The sequence below is a fragment of the Eumetopias jubatus genome, unplaced genomic scaffold (assembly GCF_037043125.1).
Source record: "Eumetopias jubatus isolate StellerSeaLion01/CBP00866 unplaced genomic scaffold, mEumJub1_p1.0 scaffold_17, whole genome shotgun sequence".
Classification (NCBI taxonomy): domain Eukaryota; kingdom Metazoa; phylum Chordata; class Mammalia; order Carnivora; family Otariidae; genus Eumetopias; species Eumetopias jubatus.
In genome coordinates, this window is record NW_028274823.1 from 17560811 (window position 1) to 17582877 (window position 22067).

General features: G+C 41.0%; 1 protein-coding gene across 5 annotated transcripts in view; it reads left to right on the forward strand.

Annotated features, from left to right (window-relative positions):
• The first annotated feature begins 475 nt into the window (after window positions 1–475).
• NRAP (nebulin related anchoring protein) overlaps window positions 476–22067 on the forward strand; it is a 70047-nt gene continuing 48455 nt past the window's right edge. For 3 of the 5 annotated variants that reach the window (XM_028121742.2, XM_028121743.2, XM_088020100.1), the window contains exons 1-14: window positions 476–547; window positions 883–977; window positions 1677–1764; window positions 6626–6730; window positions 9168–9272; window positions 10369–10473; window positions 11190–11294; window positions 12059–12166; window positions 12392–12490; window positions 15071–15175; window positions 16173–16289; window positions 18459–18563; window positions 20058–20165; window positions 21204–21314. In XM_028121742.2, the coding sequence (XP_027977543.2) occupies window positions 476–547; window positions 883–977; window positions 1677–1764; window positions 6626–6730; window positions 9168–9272; window positions 10369–10473; window positions 11190–11294; window positions 12059–12166; window positions 12392–12490; window positions 15071–15175; window positions 16173–16289; window positions 18459–18563; window positions 20058–20165; window positions 21204–21314 (1428 nt within the window). Of the gene's footprint in view, window positions 548–882; window positions 978–1676; window positions 1765–6625; window positions 6731–9167; window positions 9273–10365; window positions 10474–11189; window positions 11295–12058; window positions 12167–12391; window positions 12491–15070; window positions 15176–16172; window positions 16290–18458; window positions 18564–20057; window positions 20166–21203; window positions 21315–22067 lie in introns of all 5 variants that reach the window. The other 2 variants (XM_088020099.1, XM_028121744.2) reach the window with 2 other exon arrangements.

Below are 22067 nucleotides of genomic sequence, written 5' to 3' on the forward strand. Positions count from 1 at the left end.
GGGAGCTGGCCTTTCTGCTTTAGTCATAAACCCATAGAGTGAGCTTTTCTAAATTGGATTGTTGGATAAGTGTATGGCCTATCTCTGTATTCTTTTCTTGGGTTATGATCACAGTTCGTGTTAAACTACTACATGCTGCCTAGTCATACACGAGGATTTGGTCACCCACATAAACATGATGCTGTTGTGAGTTCATTTTTCTATTTAGAGAAGCATGTCAGTTAGAAATACCTCCACCTAATTTCCCAGGCGCATGCGTGCTAAGTGAGTCACTAAAATAGCCCCTTGAGTAAGTGGCAGCTTTAAAAACCATCCAGCTGCTGACTTCAAACTAGAAGGTCAGCAAAGGAAAGTGGAAGTTGGATTTTGAATGATCAAGGTGCCCACAGGGATTTAACTTGCACAGCTAGCCTGGGACTTTTCCTTGGATTTCTTGCCTGTTGCCTAGCTTTGTCTTCTCTCTTCGGACATCAAGATGAATGTGCAGGCTTGCTCTAGGTGTGGGTATGGAGTTTATCCTGCCGAGAAGATCAGCTGTCTAGATCAGGTCAGTGGACATTTCTTGGCCTTTGGAAATAATAACCAATTTGGGAGATTTGTCTTCTTACATATGGACGTGTAGGGTTTTTTGGACCACCAAAAGATGTATTTCTCATCTTTCTTCATTTCTACCCATTTCTATCTCTGTCTTCTATGTTGCCTTGAAAAAAAAAGGTTATTCATTCATTTAACATACTGTAGTCGTGTGTGTGTGTGTGTGTGTGTGTGTGTGTGTATTACCATTTTATCTCTAAGGATCCATTTTTACCTGGAAATGTATAAGAATCCCGAGTCTGGAAGAAAAGGTAATTTTGCTACATCTTTTTCTTATATGATTTCTAGATCTGGCATAAAGCATGTTTTCACTGTGAAGTTTGCAAGATGATGCTATCGGTTAATAACTTCGTGAGTCACCAGAAAAAGCCGTATTGTCACGCGTAAGTGTTTGGTGCCCCACCCCACCACCTCTTGGGTTTTATTTATTTTTTAACAAGTAGCCAACCAGAGCTTCCAATCACACAGCCCAGCGTTAAATCCAAGAAATATCTTCCCCCAGTTTTTCATTTAAGTATAATCATTGATGAGCCCAATGGCAGGATTTTATGCAAAGGACAGAAAGTTGAAATTTTCAAATTTCTTCTAAGTAAAAAGTCAAATATACCCGCTATAACCCCATATCAAATCCTTAAATACTGTTCAGAACAGTGTAATTGCCTCAGATATGCCTATAAAGCCTTAATATTTTTCTTTTAAATAATTCCAGAATGCTTTTCTTTTTTTTCAGAAAGTTTTTAAGTGACCATTTCCAGTTAAATTTGGTCTTTAAATTGTATCTATTGAATTTATTTGATTTCCTTTATTTTTTGTTTAAGACATTGCCTGGAAAATTGTAAACTTAATTATTAAGTTTTTTATTTGAGTTTTGAGTTTTTATATTTTATTGAAAACTAATCATAAATTGCATGTAAGAAAACTAAAAAATATTCTATTGAATGAACTGCCATCTTTTTTTTAACATGCAATTATTAAGTTTTATATTTATCAATTTAAAAAAATGACTATACCTTTAGGGATAGTCACTCAATCATCTTGGGTAAAGTACATTTCTAATTTTGGTTTATATCTATTTTTTCTAGCCATAACCCCAAAAACAACACTTTCACAAGTGTCTATCATACTCCCTTAAATCTTAATGTGAGGAAGTCTCCAGAAGCCATCCATGGGGTAAGAGACTTAATTTTGAATTTCAAAATAACCTTTAAAGAAAATTTCTTAACTCAGGTTCTTAAGTATCTGTGTCAACATTGAACCTGCTCATGTTCTTCATTTATAAGTACATTTAAGTAACAAATATTGCTGTTTGTCCCACCACGAAGTAAGGGCCAATACCCAAGATAATCTAGCTTGAATATCTGATGTCTTTGTTATCTCTGTCTGCCGGCTCTGTTCACATTGATAGTCCCTGTATACAATAGGTGTTTAATAACCTAAAACAAATTTTATATAGCTGGAAAACATTACAAGAGCCTTTCCTTATTTTCTCCCATGATTATTTTGGTATAGGAAACTAAAAACCTCTAGTACCACACTCTCAAAATCTCTCTGAATTCAGGAGTTTTTACGATTACTAGCAGCCTCTCTTTCCCCTTGGGGTAGGGGGTAGGTCAAAAATATTTTGATTCGGAAGTGATGTTTGGATAGGCAAGGGAGCCTTGTTGATAAACCAACTTCTTTTGAAAAACCAACAATTGGATCTTGTCAAATAGCTTGGATGCCTGCATTTATTAAAATGATGACTCATTTAACTTCTTTCCCCCTGCCCCATGGAAGTTGCTCTGTGGGATGGAGCTAGCAACCTTCTAAAATTAGAAAATTGCATAGGACGTGGAAGGCTGTCAGTGATCTGCCCTCCTCATGTCACCTCACCTCAGACTGCCTCTCCTGCCTGCCTAGACTGCCAGTCTCCTCAGGAAAACGTGTTAGATCGAGCTTACCCCCACGCCTCCTGCCAAGGAGCTTATTTTGCTAAGAGCCCTGCACTAATTGTGAGCTTATTATTTTTTTAACATGCTTATGTAACATTTACTGTACAATCATTTAATTCACTTAATACACATTACTGTCCAATAGGGTAAGTACTGTTATTCTCTCATTCTGCTGGTGAGGAGCCCGAGGTTCAGAGCTGCTCATACATCACTGATTTCGAAGCATTCGCAAGCCTTAAGAATTCACAAACAATCCTAGATTACTGAGAGCATTTGTTCTTTTCTTTTTAAATTATGTTATGTTAATCACCATACATTACATCTTTAGTTTTTGATGTAGTGTTCCATGATTCATTGTTTGTGTATAACATCCAGTGCTCCATGCAGAACGTGCCCTCTTTAATACCCATCACCAGGTTAACCCATCCCCCCACCCCCTCCCCTCTAGAACCCTCAGTTTGTTTTTCAGAGTCCATAGTCTCTCATGGTTCGTCTCCCCCTCCGATTTCCCCCCTTCATTCTTCCCCTCCTGCTATCTTCTTCTTCTTTTTTTTTTTACATATAATGTATTATTTACTTCAGAGGTACAGATCTGTGATTCAACAGCCTTGCACACCTCACAGAGCTCACCATAGCACATACCCTCCCCAATCTCTATCACCCAGCCACCCCATCCCTCCCATTCCCCACCACTCCAGCAACCCTCAGTTTGTTTCCTGAGATTAAGAATTCCTCATATCAGTGAGGTCATATGATACATGTCTTTCTCTGATTGACTTATTTCGCTCAGCATAATACCCTCCAGTTCCATCCATGTCGTTGCAAATGGCAAGATCTCATTCTTTTTGATGGCTGCATAATATTCCATTGTGTGTGTGTGTATATATATATATACCACATCTCCTTTATCCATTCATCGGTCGATGGACATCTTGGGTCTTTCCACAGTTTGGCTATTGTGGACATTGAGAGCGTTTGTTCTTTTAGGGTGTTGTTTTCGTCCCTTGATGTCTAAGGGCAGCTACACAAAATTGCGCTAAATACTGAGTGAAACTCTTACTTAAACAGGGTGCCAAACATTCTGCTGGGCTCTTTCTCTATCTTCTCTCATTTTTTCTTCAAAGGAATCCTCTGTAATGTTACCATCTTACAGTTGAGGAGGCTGAGGCTGAGAGAGGTTAAGTAACCTGCCTGGTTTTACCCAGCTACTTGAGTGGGTACAGATCCAGATCTATCTGACTCTAGAACCCATATCCTAAACTGCTCCACTGGCCTACTTCTATGCACGTAGTGCAAACTGTCCAGAAGGAAAAAAGCACTTGTTTATGTTTACAAACATCCAGATGTTTCTACCGTTGTATAGCTAGGGTTTGACAGATTCAATGCCAGGAGAAGTACTTACAGCATCTGAGTGCTGTTTGGACACATTACATTCTCTACAACAAGATCCCTAATATCCTTACTTTTCCACACTACACTAGCTTTTAACAGGCATGTCCCTACCTTCCAGTCGTACAACAGGTCACACAATGTTACCTTTCTTTGAGGTGGTGGTGGATTCATTTTCTTTTCACTGTGTGTGACAGGCCCAATCTGAAGTGAGAATTTTCCTGGTTCTGGTTCTAGCCACAGACAGTGATGTGACCTTCCCGGGATGCCTGTGTGTGTGCATTTGTTTGCTTCTGTGTGAATATGTGTGCATGTGTGTAAATGTGTGTGTGTGCATATGGGGACTGTATGTATGTGTGGGTGTGGGTGTGAATAAGTGTGCACGGGCACACACACGTGTGTATGTAGTGCGTGGGTATACATATGTGTGCATGCATGCATGTGTATGCATGTGTGGTGTGTGGTGTGTATGTGTGTACGTCTCTCTGTATATTTGTGTGTACATGGTGTGTGTGTATATATGTATATTTGTGTATGCATGTGTGCGTGTGTGTGTGTGTATGTGTGTGTTATGCCAAACAATTGGCTGTTGAGGTCACTTTCTCCTCCTTCCCCACCAGGAAAAATTTCAGATGGACAGCTGTGCCCCTTCTAGGCCCGGGGTCTTATAGGCACCTGAGGAAGGGGATGGATGACTTTCTTGCCTAACTCTTGCATCTCTGACAGAGTTTGCCAATTGAATAAAAACAAATTCGTTGTGCATGTGTTAAAAGAAAGAACGAAAGGGATGCTTCACTGATGGTGATGAAGGAGAAAAGGAAAGAGTTTGAGTTGGCATTCAAAGCAGGCTGACATTTTTTGTGTTTCCTAAATGTCACCCTTTTAAAGCTAAATAAATAAATGTCTAAGACAAAATTTCCTGTTTGGTAGACGTGCATGGAATTTTTAGGAGAATAAAACATCTAGATTCTCTTTTATTCAGAGAGGGGACTTTAGCTCTTAATGCTTCTTCCTTACCCCACTCGCGACCCTTAATGGCTTTTTTTTCCTCTTCCTACTTCCTCAAAATAATCTGGAATCTCATGAAAAGTCTCTGGTGAGGCAGGTATTCCCCAGTGAAGGATTTGTTCTGTGGGTGGAGGGCAGCAAATGAGACTTTCTATCTATTTTGATCACGCGTTTCTGATTCCTTAAGGCAATGGCTCTCAAGAAGGGCAATTTTACTCCTCAGGGGACATTTGTGATGTCTGGGGACTTTTTAGAATGTCACAACTGGCAGGGAGGGGTACTGTTGGTGTCTGACGGGTAAGGAGCAGCTATGCTGCTAAACATCATGCAGTGCCCCAGACAGGGCCCGGGAAAAAGAGTTAACCGGCCCCCAATATCAGTAGTGCTGCTGACCAGAAACGTTGCCTTCAGTCTATGTCATGTTTGCGGTAGTTTCTCAAAATCCAGGGGAAGAAGCAGGTAAAGCACTCTCAATTTGTATGTTTAAAAATACACATATTGCAGCTGCGCCGAGCAGTAGTCAGCCTAGAAATTTGATGAGAGGAAGTGCCCTTCATGTGGAAATAGAATTCCTGGATTCTAAGCCTGGCTCTGATTACCTGTTGAATGACTTTAGTAAGGTCACTTCTTTGCTTTCAGTTTCTTTCTTCATCTGTAAAATTCATGATTTCAACTCCTGCTTGTTAAATTGCAGGTTTCTGGCCCCATTTTAGACCTCATCCATTATGATATCTGGATTGGGACCGAAGACCTTTTGATTTTTTCTTTTATGGCGGGTCCTACTTGTGTTGTCTTTAAGAACTCTTTGCCCAGCCCAAGACTCCGAAGATACCATTCCCATGTCAGTTTTGCCCAAATTGATCTACACGTTCAGTGTAATTCCAGCCGAAATCCTGGTGTTCTTCATAGAAATTGACCCACAGATTCTAAAATTGATGTGAACCACACAAAGATTCTAGAATAGCCAAGAAACTCTGAAGAACAAAATTGAAGGGCTTTAGTTACAAGATTTTGAGATTTACTATAAAAGTGGTAGTCATTAACATAGCGTAGTATTGCATAAGAATAGACAGGCCAGTAGAATGCAATCCAAGGTCCAGAAATAGAGCCGCTCATATGTGGTCCCTCGAATTATGACAGATGTGCCACTGCAATCCAGTATAGCAAGGATGATCTTTCAGGAAAGCGGTGCTGGAGTTATTAGATATTTGCGTGGAAAAAAATGAACCTGGACCCCTACCTCACACCCATACACAAAAAAACTAACTCAAGGTATATTACAGGTCAAGATATTAAAGGTAAAATTATAAAGCGTAGGAAAATGCATACATGAATTGAGGGGGACAACATGTTAACAAGCTCCCCAGGTGATTGTGGCACAGACTAAAGTTAAGAACCACTACTCTGATATCTAGCATTTTCTGAGGTTACTCTAACCTGAATACTGGGTGTCGTGTGATAAGTTCATTGAGACCTTCAGTCTTTTTAATTGCACTGCTGACTAGAGCTTTGCACACTGCAGGGGCTCTGCATGTGTCACCTGGCTGGTGGAGCAGGTGCGCCTGACAAACACAGTGTGTATGTTGTGCACTTATGAAGCTTTGCTGTTGAGATTTAGAACAGTCCCTCCACTTAACTATATGTTGTTTATTTTCTTTCTCTTCTCTGATGGAAATGTTACCGACAATGTCTCTGTGGTGCAGATTGATGACCAAGATGAGGGCGGACAGTTTAAGTCGGTTTTTCAATGGGACATGAAATCCAGGGATGGGACAGATGCACCTAAGCAGCAGGTCCTGATGAACGAGGTGAGAGGAGAGGTGTGAATGGGTTTGGGAAAAAGGGAAAAGACCGACACATTCTGCAAGTGAGATGCATTATGAGTATAACTTCTAAAGAAATTGATTAGGCTTTCGTTCACCCAGTTTGTGATTCCAGCTGTCTACAGAAGACATCCCCCAGCATGCTTCCAGTCCAAACTCATTAGTCAGTTTGTGTCTTCCAACTATTGTGTTTCTGTCCCTGGGAACAATCACCCAGGCCGGAGACCACGGCTGCCCTTCCTGCCTCTGATCCTTCCCTCAGCTCTGCCCCTTGCCCTGCATTTCACTCTCCCTGCTCTGATGCACGTCATCTCCTGCCTGAACCTTTGCCAGGACCTTCCGAAATGGCCTTCTCTCTTCCGGCTTTGCCTCTGTCCAGTCTGTCCAGTGATGTTGGTCACACACAGCTTCCTGGATGGCCCTAACTTACTCTTCCTACCACCTGAGAATTTATGCTCACTAGGGAGAGTCTCATTGTTTCAAAATTCCTCAGCCATTTACTTTTCATTATACACATAATACTTGCATTTTCCTCATTGTAAAAAAAGCCAAGTACAGAGGAACTCCTTGTGCACCATCTCTAATCAGTCCCTCTACAGAGGTACCTGTCATTATCAGTCTTGTGGGTATTCTTTCAGACTTTACTCATTTATAAATATAGATCTATGTCATTTATTTCTTATCTATTCCCATTTGGATATGACCACTGCCATGTACTGAGGGGCCATTGGTGAATTATTTAACCATTCTTTTCTTTGGCTTTCTCATCTGTAAACTGAACTTCTGACAATTCCTGATTCACAGAACTATTGGAAGATTAAAAGAGTATACAAATGTAAAGACCTTAGAACAATGGTAGGCACAGTAAATATTAGCCATTATTTTCACTGAACATTACATATGTGTATTTCTATTGGGATGTGTAGTTTTTTCCCCGAAACAGCATGCCTTATTTTGTAGCTTATATTTTTCAGTGAACAAATATCTTGGAGATATTTCTGTGTCAACTTCCTTGTAAGCTATTGCGGGATGGGTGTATCATGAATGCAACCATTAAGAATGGATGTATCATGCTCTTCTATTGATGGGCAGGGTTCTTTCCAGTTTTTTTTTTTTTTTTCCTATTACGAAGTTGCAGTGGACACCCTGTGTGTGACCTCTTCTGGACACAGTGAGGGTTTCTCTAGAATAGGTAATGAAAAATGAGGTTGCTAGGTGATGAAAGGGTGCATGCCTTTTTAATTTCCATGGCCACTGTCAAATTGCACTCTAATATGGCTGTGCATTTGATACTCTTATGGGCAGAGGATGGGAATACTTATTCCTCCACACTCTCATCAATATTTGGTATTTCCAGATAAAAGTTTTTGACAATTTCTATCTTGTTGTTTTAAGTTAAATTTTCCTGATTGTTAGTATGATTGAGCATATTTTCATATGTGAATTATCTGTCTTTCCAGATCTCCAAAGCATGATTCTACCCAACCTGTCCAATTTGCCCCACCTCCAGCCCACTTGGCTCCTCATCTCTTCCCCTCAATTCCAGTCAAACCCATCTCCTCATGATCTTTCACACAAAGCCAGTCATTGCCTTCATGCTTTAATTCATCGTTGTCCCTACTCCTAGAATTTATTCAACAAATACTTGAGTCAGTTATGTGCCAGGCACTGTTCCAGGCTGTTAGAATACATCAGTGAATAAAACTGATGAAAATCCTTGCCTTAATGAAACTGACCTTCTAGAATGGATGTCCTTCTTTCTCCTTTTGCCCCTGTTAACTGACCTCAGCCTTGGAGGTCCAGCTTAGGTTCCATCTTCCTATCCAGAATGGGACCCACCCATATACAGATTGCTTCTTAAAACCTTGTGTTTATCCTCAATACAGTACACTTATGCACACAAACATTTTCTAATCATTACTTGTTTCCTTTGTTGGGTTCATCTCCCTATAGAGGCGACAGATATCTTAAATAAGAGACTGTATTCCCTTTTTTTTTTTTTGGCTTTTCTTTTCCCAGTGTTGATTGCTTATCCCAATATTAAGCACATGACAAGTAGTAGGTTTTTGCAGCGTGTCTGAATCAGGCTGGTTAATCTCACATCTCCCGTCCATAGTGACTCCCCACTGCTCAGTCTAGGTACAATGATGAGCAAAGAAATGCTGAGTTACATTTGAAACCCTTCTAGAATATAAGTGAATCTCAGAAAGTTTAACTTTTTAGGATATTAGATTATTTTCTAGGTGAAAAAATTGAACTTTGTTGTTAGGTGAGACCCACCATATGCCAATAGGAGTTTATAGTTTTTAGAGAATTTCTCTTACGTTGACAGTGTACATGAGCATTGCTAAGAGGGTGGGGTAGGTCTTACCAACCAAATGTGTGGGGTATGTGTTTATGCATTTGTGTGTTTCCTTTATAGAGAGCCTATTGGACTGGATATGGGGAAGGGAATGCTTGGTGCCCAGGAGCTCTGCCAGACCCTGAAATTGTAAGGATGGTTGAGGCCCGAAAGTCTCTTGGTGAGGTAAGGGCCTTACAACCTATTCTAGCAATTAGTTTGAATGTTTCTTGATCTTAAGATTGTGGTAGACAAACTACTGGCCCCTCCCCCAAAGATTACCAAGTCCCAATCCCCAGAAATGTGTAACTGTTACATTTCCTGGCCAAGGGGGCTTTGCTGATATGATTAAGTTAAGGATCTGGAGATAGGAACATTACCCAGGATTGTTAGGGTGGATGAATGTAATCACAAGGGTCCTTACAAGGAGGGAGGCAAGAGGGTCAGAGTCAGAGACAAGGTGATGTAATGACAGAAGCAGAGGTCGAAGCCATTGGGAACCATACACTAAGGGATGCAAGTGGCCTCTAGAAAAGGTTAAGAAATGGAGCCTCCTCTCTAGCCTCCAGAAGAGACCAGCCCTGATGGCCCATTTTAGACTCCTGCCCCCCAGCACTGTAAGAGAGATTTTAGTAGATTTTCATGTAGAAAAGGCAGTTTTAGCCCAGATTGTGGAAATCCTTAATAATTTACACATGGTACCTTCTGGTCCTCTTCACACACTCAGGGCACTTACCCTTTGAAGAAACCACTTTGGAAACTATTGTCAGTCTTTAGTGACTTAGTCTTTAGCAGATGGAAAGAAAGCAGAGACACAAATGCTAGGAGCCATGTCTCATTAGGAAAACTAATCATCAGAGGTACGCAGAAAGTAAGAAGGAAAATCTAACATTTTACTCTCAATGCTGTAGAACTAATTCTAGTGGACAAGTTACAGAAAAATCTCCCGCACATTAACTGCTGCATTATCATACAAGCCTTTGAGTCGAAGGGGTTGTGCTCTCTTTGGGTCCCTTGGGTTGGGCCAGGTTCCACATAATTTGACATAAGCCCTGAATGGGAATCCCTTTGACCTGGGAAATAGGATTTCTTCAGTGTCGAAGATGTTATTCAAATCACCAGTGGAATAACATTTTCGAATTTACTCCAGGTGATTGAAATGGTTTCCAACTACTTTATAAATCCAGTTGCATTGGTTCTGATGATGCTCACAGTTCCAGTTTTCTTCGTTCTTATCTGATATCATATTGGTTCTTGTGCTGATGTTGATTCTGTCCAGCAGGAGTATACAGAAGACTATGAGCAAGAGAGGGGCAAAGGGAGCTTTCCAGCCATGATCACGCCTGCTTATCAAAGAGCCAAGAAAGCCAACCAGCTGGCCAGCCAAGTGAGCATCCCAGGGCTTATTTCACCATAGATTATGCTAATTTTGGTCACTGATGAAACTCTGGGATTCAGATAAAAACCAGTAAGAGAGTGCTTATGGACAGTAGGTGTCATTAGTGTGGTATTATGGAGAAAACTGTGCTCTTATGTTTTCCCTACCTGTTATCTTTTGTGCCTTGACTGGGCCACATCTATCAAATGCAGAGACCAGGTAGCTCATCCAAAGACTGGACCAAATAATTTCTCGAGGTCACTTTAGCATTTTAGACACGGATTGTTATTAAGTGGATGGCACGTCCTCCTGAGGAATAGCAAAGCTTGTTGGCTAAGAGCTCAGATTTTTGGAACCAGAATGCAAGGACTGGAATCCTGACTCTCTCACTTACTAGCTGTGTGACCATGAGCAAATGACTAAGTTCTCTATTCCTCAGCAGCTCATTTGTAAAATGGGGAAAATAATAGTCCTGCCTCATGTGATTGTTATAGAGATGAAGTGAGTTAATATTTGTTAATGGTTAACTGTGCCTGGCATTCTCTTGGACTTAACATAGTAGGAATGATGCTTTTTAAAGAGGAGCTTAGGAAACCAGCCCTAAAGACTTGGCCATAAGCTTGTGTTGAGTCTAGCATGATGGTATAGCTTCAGGACAGCTGCAAGGAAGCGTCCTCACAAAGGCTGGTGGGTATGACCTTGACTCCATGCCGTCTCTTCATCAGGTGGAATACAAGAGAGGGCATGACGAGCGTGTGTCCAGGTTCACCACAGTGGCAGACACCCCTGAGCTGCTACGGGCCAAGGCAGGAGGACAGCTTCAAAGTGATGTAAGAAATGATGGAGGCCTAGAGGCCTTCAAGATTCTCCTTTCCTTCCTTCCTTGGAGGTGGAGGGAGGAAGAGTGGAGGAGTCCTCTTGGTTCCGTGTGGGAGCCAGGGAGAACTTTCTAAGGTCAAGGATGGTCAAGTCAGATAAGTCAGCCAGCACAGACCTTGCGAAAACTCTTCCTTAGAGAGAAAACTTAGTATCAGTCACAAGTCAGATGTATGTGATTAATCTGAAAAAATTCAGTCCTTGTCACCGCAAATTATAGAATATAACTTCTAAGGAATTTCTACATTTGCCTTTTCACAGCCCCCTTGTTTCCTAGCATAATAAGACCAAGAACTTAGTCTTTTTCTGAGCAGGAAGTGTAAGCACAAATCCAGATTCAGCTTAACGAGTGGCTTCCACTTGCCTTGGGTTGAGAAGCCTCTTTTGTCTCCTAGACTTGACTGGTGGCCCGTTGAAGGCAAAAACCTCCTTCCTCTGCCCAGCCCCACCACCTGGCCCACAGCACATGCTTCATAAGTATGTGTTGAATTCTGCATTGAGTATCTCCATGTACCAGGCACTGTGCTGGGTTTGGGGAAATAAAAAGGTAAAGAAGATGCATGTGGTCCATCAAGCCAAAAACCAGTGATCTTGCCATAGGGGCTGTGTCAGGGGGACCTGAGGGGGTCATGCAAACCCTTGGCAGGACTTCTCATCAGATGGCCTCATACATTGTGGGATTGTGGCATGATGTTTATTTTCTTTTTTCATCTTCCAGGTGAGATACACAGAGGACTATGAACAGCAAAGAGGAAAAGGCAGTTTTCCTGCTATGATCACACCTGCATATCAGATAGCCAAGAGAGCCAATGAGCTGGCCAGTGCTGTGAGTGTCCATGACAGTGTATTCGTGGTAGGGGAGGAAGCAGGAAGTTGCCTGGGCCTGGCGAGTACAACTTCCTGTCTCCTTTTGCATGCACTGTGGTCCAGGGAGTAGCTTTCCCTGGACCCAAGCAGAAACAGAATATTCTGTAAGACATTTGTTTTTACTCTTCTGGCTTCTGTGCATAGAAGGTGAAATTCCCGAGGTTTGTCCTTACCCTTCATTTAGGTGAAGTACCATCAACAATATCAAAGGGAAATGAAAGGAATGGCTAGTCCAGCTGCTGGGGCTGCAGACACAAGGGAATGCATGGACCAGTATGGCCAGGTAGGTGATGACACCACTCCTGGGAGTCTGCCCTTTCTGATGGTCAGTAGCCTGCTGGCCTGTCACACGACGATGGCCCTTGAGTCAGGGGTTGGGCTGTGGTTTATCTTGCCCTATTTACGAAAGGTGGATTTTCCAAGTCAGAAAGCAATGACAAACAATTACATTGGGCCCAACTTGATCCGCGTGGGAAAACAGTTTCTAAGCACTTTTCCCTTTCTTTTTTAAAAATAAAGAACCTCTGTGAAGAGGGTGGATTTGCCAAGAGTAAAGCTTTCTCACTTATTCATTGAAGAAGACCATATTGGAAGGCTAAGTGTGTGTGCTGGAAGAGTACATGCAGGGAGTTTAGTTGATTTTTTAAAACTAATTGGAAACTTCTTTGAATTTTTTGTCAGGGGGTAGATTCTACAACATATATGATTTATTCAACATACATAATTTATAAAAGGAGACAACTTGTTTCTTTTCTTTAGAAGAGTGTCTAGGGAGACACTTGTGTAAAACTTGGGATCTGTGTGAAGATAGGGTGTGACCCCTTTGCAAATGTCTGTCTGAGCAAAAATGTTCAGTCTTAAATGAAAAGGTCCATTTTATTAAATTCTGTAAGTTACTTAAATGGCCTCAGTGCTTTAACCTCAATGAAATTATGTTTTTATGAGTTTCATGTTTTAAATCTATGGTATACAAGGCTCAAGACAACTTTTAAAAATCAGTTTTAAAAATTGGTTTCTATATTTGGCAGAAAATATTTTGTTCTAAATGTGGCCAACGCTTTCTGCCAGTACATGAGCGTGTCTAGACATATCTATACACATCGATGAGATGTAACCTCACAGTGTTGTAGTTGGTTCTCGCTTATTAGGACATCTTGGCTGAAGTTTCCGGTCATGCTAATAACAAATCTAAGAATCAAAGAGGGTGCTGTTTGAAAGGGCCCCCAATAACTGTCAAGAGGATCAGCCTCGTGTGGCATTTCCTTGTGTGATTTAGTGGGACCCCCCCAGGCATGAGTAGGAGGGAGTGAGAAAGAAGCAGACAGTCAGATAAACTATAAATACCCATAGTGCCTAAAATGCCAAACAATTCATCCTTCCTTTTCATGAATAACTATTTTTTTAGGTCGGTGGGCTGTATCATGTAATCTACTTATTGTTTGTAACCAGTCAAATCCCCAGGAGGATTGAATGTCTCACTAAAAGATTTATACAACTAACATAGATACATAAAAGCAGAGAGGTTAAAATAAAGCTACAAGCCAACCCCCACCCATAGAGCAGAAGGGGCAAAAGGGGATTATCAAAGAATTTGGGGGCCTTCATTATTATTTTTTTTTTTTAGTTTAACTTTTTTTACTTGTTGCGTTTGGCCCAGAACATTTTGGCAGCCAAACATACAGGAGCACTCAGGCTAAACAGTTGTCACTATTGGATAAAGGAAAAGCCTGGACTTTCTAATTTGACCCAACTGTTTTATTTTTTAAAATGTGTGTGCCAGACTCCGACCCTGGTGCAGGAGCAGGGCAGGCCCTTGCCTTGGAGGAGGCCGGAGGGAGATGGAGTCATGAGCTTGAGGGGGCACAGAAAGCTGTTTCAGATGGGTGGGAATACAGATGAGGAAGTATATGATTCTGCCTGGGGCAGGACTGGGAATGAGGGAGGAGTTTCCCAGAGAGAAGGTAGTGTGGGACGGGGTCTTCAAGTATATCCCACTGCCAGGAAAGCTTTATGCTACTGATATGAGAGAGAAGGTTTTCTTTTGTGCGAGTGGATGGGTGATGTGGGGAAGAGGAAGGAAGAAACAGGCTCAGATTATAATAGTCTGACATACACATTCAGTCCCATTTAGAGCCTCTTAGGGCAATTTGAAATTTCCCCCCAAATACAAAAAAATTCAAATAGTTATAAAATGCTCTTCTTCTTGGCAAAAAACATACATCACTGGGAAAAAGGTATCTGGGATGTGTTAATGGGTTTCTCTGCATAGATCTGCCAATGGGCCCAAGAAAGGCGGCATTTGAGATTACTAGAAGGCAGAGGGACCTCCCGGGTGTCAGATATGAAATGAGTACTCCAAGGGTGCCTGGGTGGCTCAGTCGTTAAGCGTCTGCCTTCGGCTCGGGTCGTGATCCTAGGGTCCTGGGATCGAGGCCCATGTCGGGCTCCCTGCTCCGCGGGAAGCCTGCTTCTCCCTCTCCCGCTCCCCCTGCTTGTGTTCCCTCTTGCTGTGTCTCTCTCTGTCAAATAAATAAATAAAATATTTAAAAAAAAAAAAGAAATGAGTACTCCATAATCCATGGGTCTGGGAGACTTGTAGAATATCTGGATTTATCTAGTGGAAATGTTGATGATGAGAATTACCATTTATTTAGTGCTGACTCTGTGCCAGGCACCAGTAAGTAGACCTGACTTCAGAGTCCTCCATCTTAGCCACCACACGGTTCTGCTCTTAAGGCGATCCCTGGAATGTCCAGTGTGGATGGGCCTCTATAGGAACAGGCTCTAGGAGAGATCATTTCCAACTCCCCACCCATTCAGGGAGGGGCGCATCCCTGATGGAAATTTTCTATTCGCCCCGCAGGGTTACTTGGAAGAATATCAGGAGCACAGAGGAAAAGGCAGCTTCCCTGCTATGATCACCCCAGCTTATCAGAATGCTAAGAAAGCCAATGAACTCGCTAGTGATGTAAGTACCACTTGGGGATGACCCGCAGAGCCACTGAAGCAGAGGAGAAACAAGACGTTGAAGACTGTGCTTAACTGAAACCTACACACAGATCAATTTATTTAGGGCTGAGCCAGAGTAAAATGTTATAGCCCTCAATTTCTCTCCAAATTTCTGACATCTTCTTTTGTTCAAACTCTTTGGTCACATTTATCTGCTTCAAAGGAGTGTGACACCGACAAATGGTGGAACTTACTTTAGGTGAGTTAAAGCAAGTGCAGATGCTGGTCCAGCCAGATAAGCTGGGGTTAGAAGAGTATTTGCAAAATAAGCCATTTAGAAACCTAGCACTTTAGGGGACTAGCTGATGAAAACAGCTTATATGATTATCAAACTGGGTGTAACCCAGTAGATAAAATGATTTTTATTTGCAGAATGCTGGCCAGCTGGCGGTCCTTGAAAGATAAGCTATAATTAAACTCAGTCGAGTGATGTGCCCATGTAGATCTAAGATGCCAATTTGAGCTTGGTCTATGTATAGTTAGAAGCCACGCATGAGTTTCACACCCCCTTTGCCCTTCTCCTTTGCTCTGTGCTATTCAATTATTATACCCATTTGCCCAAGACAGTGCATTCTTGCCCTGAGAGGGGAAGTAAAACACGTAACTCACTTGGCCCCTCGTTAGCAGTTTAGATGAGAAAAGATGTTGAAACCATGAGCAGACTGGGTTTGGAATTACACCCTTTGGCATGCTTGTTTCAAGACGTTTCTTCATGCAGAATTAGAGTATAAAGTACACAAAGTGTGAAAAGGGCCAATAAAACTTTAATACAAAAGGGACTGAGTGGTTTATGGATTTCATGGAGGAAAAAAAAAAACCCATGTGATTTTTTTTTTTCCCCTTCAGAAAATTCTCTTAAGTAAATGTTGACATTAAATGCAGGGTCATTTTGGGGTAATTTCTCTCACGGAGCGTGAAAACAACAACTCTGGGCCCTCTTTGTGTGCTTCTTTCAGATAAAATACAGGCAGGACTTCAATAAGATGAAAGGCCCTGCGCATTATCACTCCCTCCCAGCCCAAGACAACTTGGTTCTCAAGCGGGCCCAGAGCGTGAACAAGCTTGTGAGCGAGGTGCGTATGGGGGACCATGGATGGGGCAACCCCAGCGTGAAAAATTCTGAGCAAAGACACAGGAGCTAAACACGGTTACCAGTTCCCATGGAACAAATGGGCAGTAAAAAAAGCAACTCACTAGAGAGCCTAGAATCAAACAAATTAAAACAAATGGAATTTCTCCAAGGGTTCAGAAGTTTCCTCTCCAATTCTCACAGGGCTGTAGATATTCAGAAGTTTCAGGCAGCCGATTTTTGGTTGCAGAATACTTCCCTAGCCAACCTTTATAACAATACGTCATTCAAACAGAGTGGAAATCAAAGATCAGAAAGTGTTTCCAACATGGAACCTCTCTCATTCTCTTATTATTGGAGTCCGGTGTCCCAGAAGCTGTGTGTCTCCCGTGAATTCCCGTAGCTTAGAGGCTGGACTGGCCGCCAGACTGTGTGTTTTGTTTGGTCTACCGGGTGATTCAGATTTTTTGAATTGCTGGGACTCTGGCAAGGAAATAACCCCGCTAGCTCCCAAATTCTTATCACTCCCTCCAGTCTTTTCTTTCCAGCCGCGTCTCATTGGCATTTCCTTAGTAGACCCTAAGGGCATTTGAGTTAACAACCTCTTGCAAAGGGAAGAATGAGGGCTATTAAAAGTATTCCCCTAACAAGTTATCTGCAACTCAGAAGCAGATATTCAAGTATCCTGTATTTCTTCCCTAACCTCTAAAGGTCAGTCTTCTTCCCCCCAATTATTCCTTAATCTGTGGTCCTCTAACTTTGGGCTGCTCAGAATCACCAGGAGTGACGTTTTCCTAATCTCAGTGGGAGGCTCACGTATGAGATGGTTCTGATGCTCTAGGCCAGAGGCAGCCAACTACGACCAGAGTGTCAAATCTGACCCATAGCCTGGTTTTGTAAATAAAGCTTATTGGAACATAGCCACATCATGCTTGGTTACATATTTTCTCTGGCTGCTTTCACCCCACAAGAGCAAAGTCAAGTAGTAAACCTTGCTCTTGATTCACAGAACATTAGATCTAGATGGGACCTTGGCAGTCTTTAGTTCCTCACTTTGTCATAGATCTAGAAAAGTACAGTGTCTTATTCTGGTTCAGAGAGACTTTTAGGGACAAAGTTGGAACCAGATCTCTGAAAGTACAGTTCTACCACCCAGGAAAAACACTGTTAACATTTTGGCCTTTTTCTAGGAGAAAATACTATAAACAAGTATATGAATATAAAGACATTTATAGATTAGAATTCAACTATATTTATAGCTTGGTATACTTTTTTCACTTCTTGTCAGATTGTGAGCATTATAATGCATCTTGCATACTTTAAAAAACATGTTTCCACCATATGTTTTATAAGATAGGATAACAAATTGTATTTTTTTTTTTTTTTTGGTAAGAGGTCACAAAAGAACCTTCAGTTTATTTTTGCCCTTATAACCATAAGTAGGACATCTAGTTGTAGGAAATCCAAATGTTTCCTTTTGCCCTTATAAACATCCAGTAGGACAAACCAGTCATGCTCTATTCATGGTAATCAGCCTTCAGCTGCCTCCTCCAATTATCAGGGACGACTTGGGGTTTATTCAATAACTATAACCTCACATCTTACATCCAGCTACCCCAGGGAGCTCAACTAGCCAACCTGTTTAAAATTAGAAGACGCTCTGTGCATCTATGAGTGGTCTCATTTATTATACTCCTTTGTAAAGTAACTTTTTGGGTTAAATTTTATTGAAGTGTACATATGGTGAAGTGTACATGCCGTATGTCCATAATGGGGGAGATTTCTGCAAGTGGACACAACGCTAGCACCCAGATCAAGAAACAGAACATGACTCAGACATACCCCCCACAATCCCCCAGACACTTTCCCCCAAGAGTAACCGCCGTCCTGATTTCTAAAACCCATTTTGCCACTTTTTGGTCTGTATGATCTCTTACTGGATTTTCTCTTGGAAGGGACCATATATCTTTTAATTTTCAGAACCAAACTGATGATTTACTTATTTATTATTTGAAAGGAAAACATGTACTCTTAATTTAGAGTGTCCTATGCCTGGTATTTTTAAATGTTGGGTTGAAAGTTTTCTAAAAATATCCTAGTAAAGTCCTGGTGACATTTTCAAGAGTGGCTTTGGGGTTGGTTCTATTGTGCATCTGGTGTTTTGGTTTCCAAGGTGGAATATAAGAAGAACCTGGGAAGTAGTAAAGGTCACAGCATCAACTACTGTGAGACACCTCAATTCAGGAACGTGAGCAAGATCTCAAAATTCACCAGTGATGTGAGTTTTTAACACCTAAGCATTTCTTTGGACTTTTTTATGAGCTAATTCCTAGGTCTCTTAAGAGACAGTCTATGTGAAAAATCTGTTTGTCTCAGAGAAGCATGGCCTCTTGGGCGCAAATACCTAAGAGCTTTGATCAGGATTGCCTGCAGGGAGTAGTCCACATAGTGTTAAATTCTGTCCCATCCTCCACCACACACTTGACCTTGAATCCTTAATGGCAGCACCTCTCCTCCTGTGTTCTTCCTGTGTAGCAGTATCGGGGGCTCCTGGTGGTGAATGCTGGTGGGGGAGCCTGGCTGAGCATGCGACGTCCCCTCTCAATGTGATTTTGTGCTTCTTAGTTCATGTCTGATCTCATTTAACCTGGGGACCCAGATGTGCTTTCCTGGTTTTACAGAGAAGCAGATGGCATTCGCAAATTTGGAAATTCTCAGAGAAGTTCTGGAGATGTTTCCTTGAGAACATCAAGGACCTATACTAGATGATGTGATTTTATTTCTGCTTCGCTGCATACTGTAGTAAAATTTAAGATCATGAGGGACTTTGTAAGGCTCAGAGAGGAATTTGTTTTGCCTACATGTAGTGGTGAAGAGCACCAGCTTTGGAGCTGACCGACCTGGCTCCATAGTTAGTCAAGTGTTCGACTTTGGGCAAGTTGTTTAAGCCCCCTGAGCCACTTTGTCCATGTGTAAAATGGGGATGATACTAAGTCCTTCCTTCTCTTGGAGTCCTTGTGAAAATGAACTGAGTAGAATCGTGTCTGATGCATGGTAATAGTATCTGTTTAAATAATCTCCGTGCCTAGAAAGTCATTGGCCTCCCAGGTAGGTGATTTTAATGCCGCTTCATTAGAAGTTACCCAGATTTTCCTATTTATGACTTTCTGGCATCCTATTTTGGTTTTCCCTTCATTTGGTAAGATGCATTTGGGACATGACATCCTTATTTCACACGGTTTTAGTAGCCACTAATTTGTGGTGTAAAAAAAGCATAGAATTTGGCAAAGCTCAGGTTATATTCTTCATATAACTGGAAACAGAGGTAATAGCACACAGTGATTTGCACCAGCCCCTAGCGTGGGGCTTTGTGCCCCGTGTCTGCATGATCCGTCTTGTCTGTTGAGAGCCCCCCGCCCCTGCCCCGCCGCCCAGCTCATGGGAGGTTTTCACACGGGAAAAATCTGGCACATTTACAAGTGAAAATGTTAAAAAGAAAATTGGATCTGTTTTGTGCTGTCTGTACTCACCAGATCCTATGTTTGGTTGTGTGCCTTTGTGCTTGTCTCCCTCCATCTTCTTGTGCTTGCTTGAAATTTAAGTGGTTTTTTTAAATGAAGGTTTGGCTTATTTTTTTATTCAGTGATACACTGACTAATTAAATAGGTTCTATTTAATCATTTATATTTCCAATTTAGTGCATTACGATGAGTAGTTGATCTTCAACAAGTTGGGAAGAGAAATCTTTTGACTGTTTTGTGTTTCCATGTAGAATAAATATAAGGAAAATTACCAGAACCACATGAGAGGCCACTATGAAGGAGTTGGTATGGACAGACGGACTCTCCATGCTATGAAGGTTGGAAGCTTGGCAAGCAATGTGAGTCCAATTTTGAAGGGCCTGTTGGTCTGGGGACATATTGGGGTGGAGGAAGGTAAAATAGGAGGAATTCAGCCAACTCTTTTTCAAACTTCCTTTTTTAAAAGTCAGTGTCCTGTTGTATAAAGACTGACCCATAAAAGCTTCTAAACATTAACCAATATAACCAAAGCTAAGTAAAACCCTTGAAAATTTTCAAAAGCTTCAATTTATTTATCTCAGCTTTCTCTGGCTTGAAGAGTACTTAGATCTATTATCTTTGATCCAGTGTGAGAAAAACATGCAGTTTCTGAGAGATAAAGAGAAATGGATGAACATAATTCTTATTTGAAATTCCTCAAACTTCCAAAGCGTTTGTGATTTATTTGGGGTTGGTTGGTTGGTTGGTTGGTTGGTTGGTTGACTCATTTATTCAATTGTAGTGTTCATTGAAGACCTCCTATGGGCAAGTACTGGCCAAGGTAGTGGGGTAAAAAAAATCCATCAGATCCCATAGCATGGAATCTCTTAATCTCTCCTTGGCATTGTCAGTTCAGTTGACATGTTTGTAAATGCCAAGTTGTAAATCTTGGAGGTAAAGGGCACTTCAAAGGAACCGATTTCATTAGTAAAACATACAAATGTCAAATTTCCTCTGCTTGAGAATGTCAAATTTGACCTTTAAAAAAAATTAATTACTCTGAAGACTCTTGACTTTTCGTTTATTTTCTGGGGGGTTAGCCAAGAAGCTCTTTCATCATACACCCATGTGCCAGTGTTACTTTTTAACAAAAACTATAAGGAGTTCCATAATTAATAAGAAAGATAAAATAAATGTGCTACAGATGGAAGTTAGCTAATTTTTGATTAATTAAGAAGAATTCAAATTAATTAAAGGCAAAGTGTGAACATAATTTAATTTTCCTTGGAGGTGATGAAATGGAATTAATTTTATTTCTGGTTACTTTTTAAAAGTTTCCCATGACATTCAAACAAGGTCAAAAGAAAGTGGGGACTAATTTCTTTTCTCTTGTGTTTTTTTTTTTCTTTGTGTTTTAGATCGCCTACAAGGCTGACGATAAACACGACGTTGTGGACTACAACTACAACTACCCTGCCACTCTCACTCCTTCCTATCAAACAACAATGAAACTGGTTCCCTTGAAAGATGTAAGTGCCCCTCCAGGAGCATCTTCTCTTATTCCTTGTCCCGTCTTCTTGTGGAGTGATTCTTAAGTAGCAAGATGGAAAGAAACAAGACACAACAGTTCCTAACGGAAGGGATTGAGAAAGGGAACTCTTCCATTAGGAAAGTCCATTCATGCATGTTTGGAAACTCTTAGATTTCCCATGTAAGGTGGGGACAACTCTGGTTTCATCTTGAAAATAACCAGCAGTCAGTTAGAATTTGGTAGAATATGTCTGCCTTTGGGCACCTTTAAAATTACTATTCCTTAACAATGATGAACTTTCTTTTTTTTTTTTAATTTAAAGTTTTGGAGTGTGCTATGTTGAGGGACTAAAGGAAGTAAAATAAAATGGCTGTAAGTTGAGAGGAAGAGGTAATGTTGACTTACTTTTTTTTCTCAAGAGCACTTGGGAAAGTATATGTATTTCTTAATTACTATAGCAGTGATTTTATTTATCTATAGTTCGGCTTGTCCCAGTGAAATAAGTATAATTAATTAAATTTATTATTTTCTGATTATAGGAGTTTTATTATATTTGTTTATTACAGGAAAGTTAGAAAATACAGAAAAGCACAAAGAAAAAGATTAAAGTCATCTGTTTTCTTAAACTGAGTTCATATCATAGTTATTTGTCAGTGATGGTTATCTCAAATTATTGATCTAACCAATCAATAATTTAACAAATAATTCAACATATATTTACTGAATGCCCAGTACTACTTTCCTTCACATT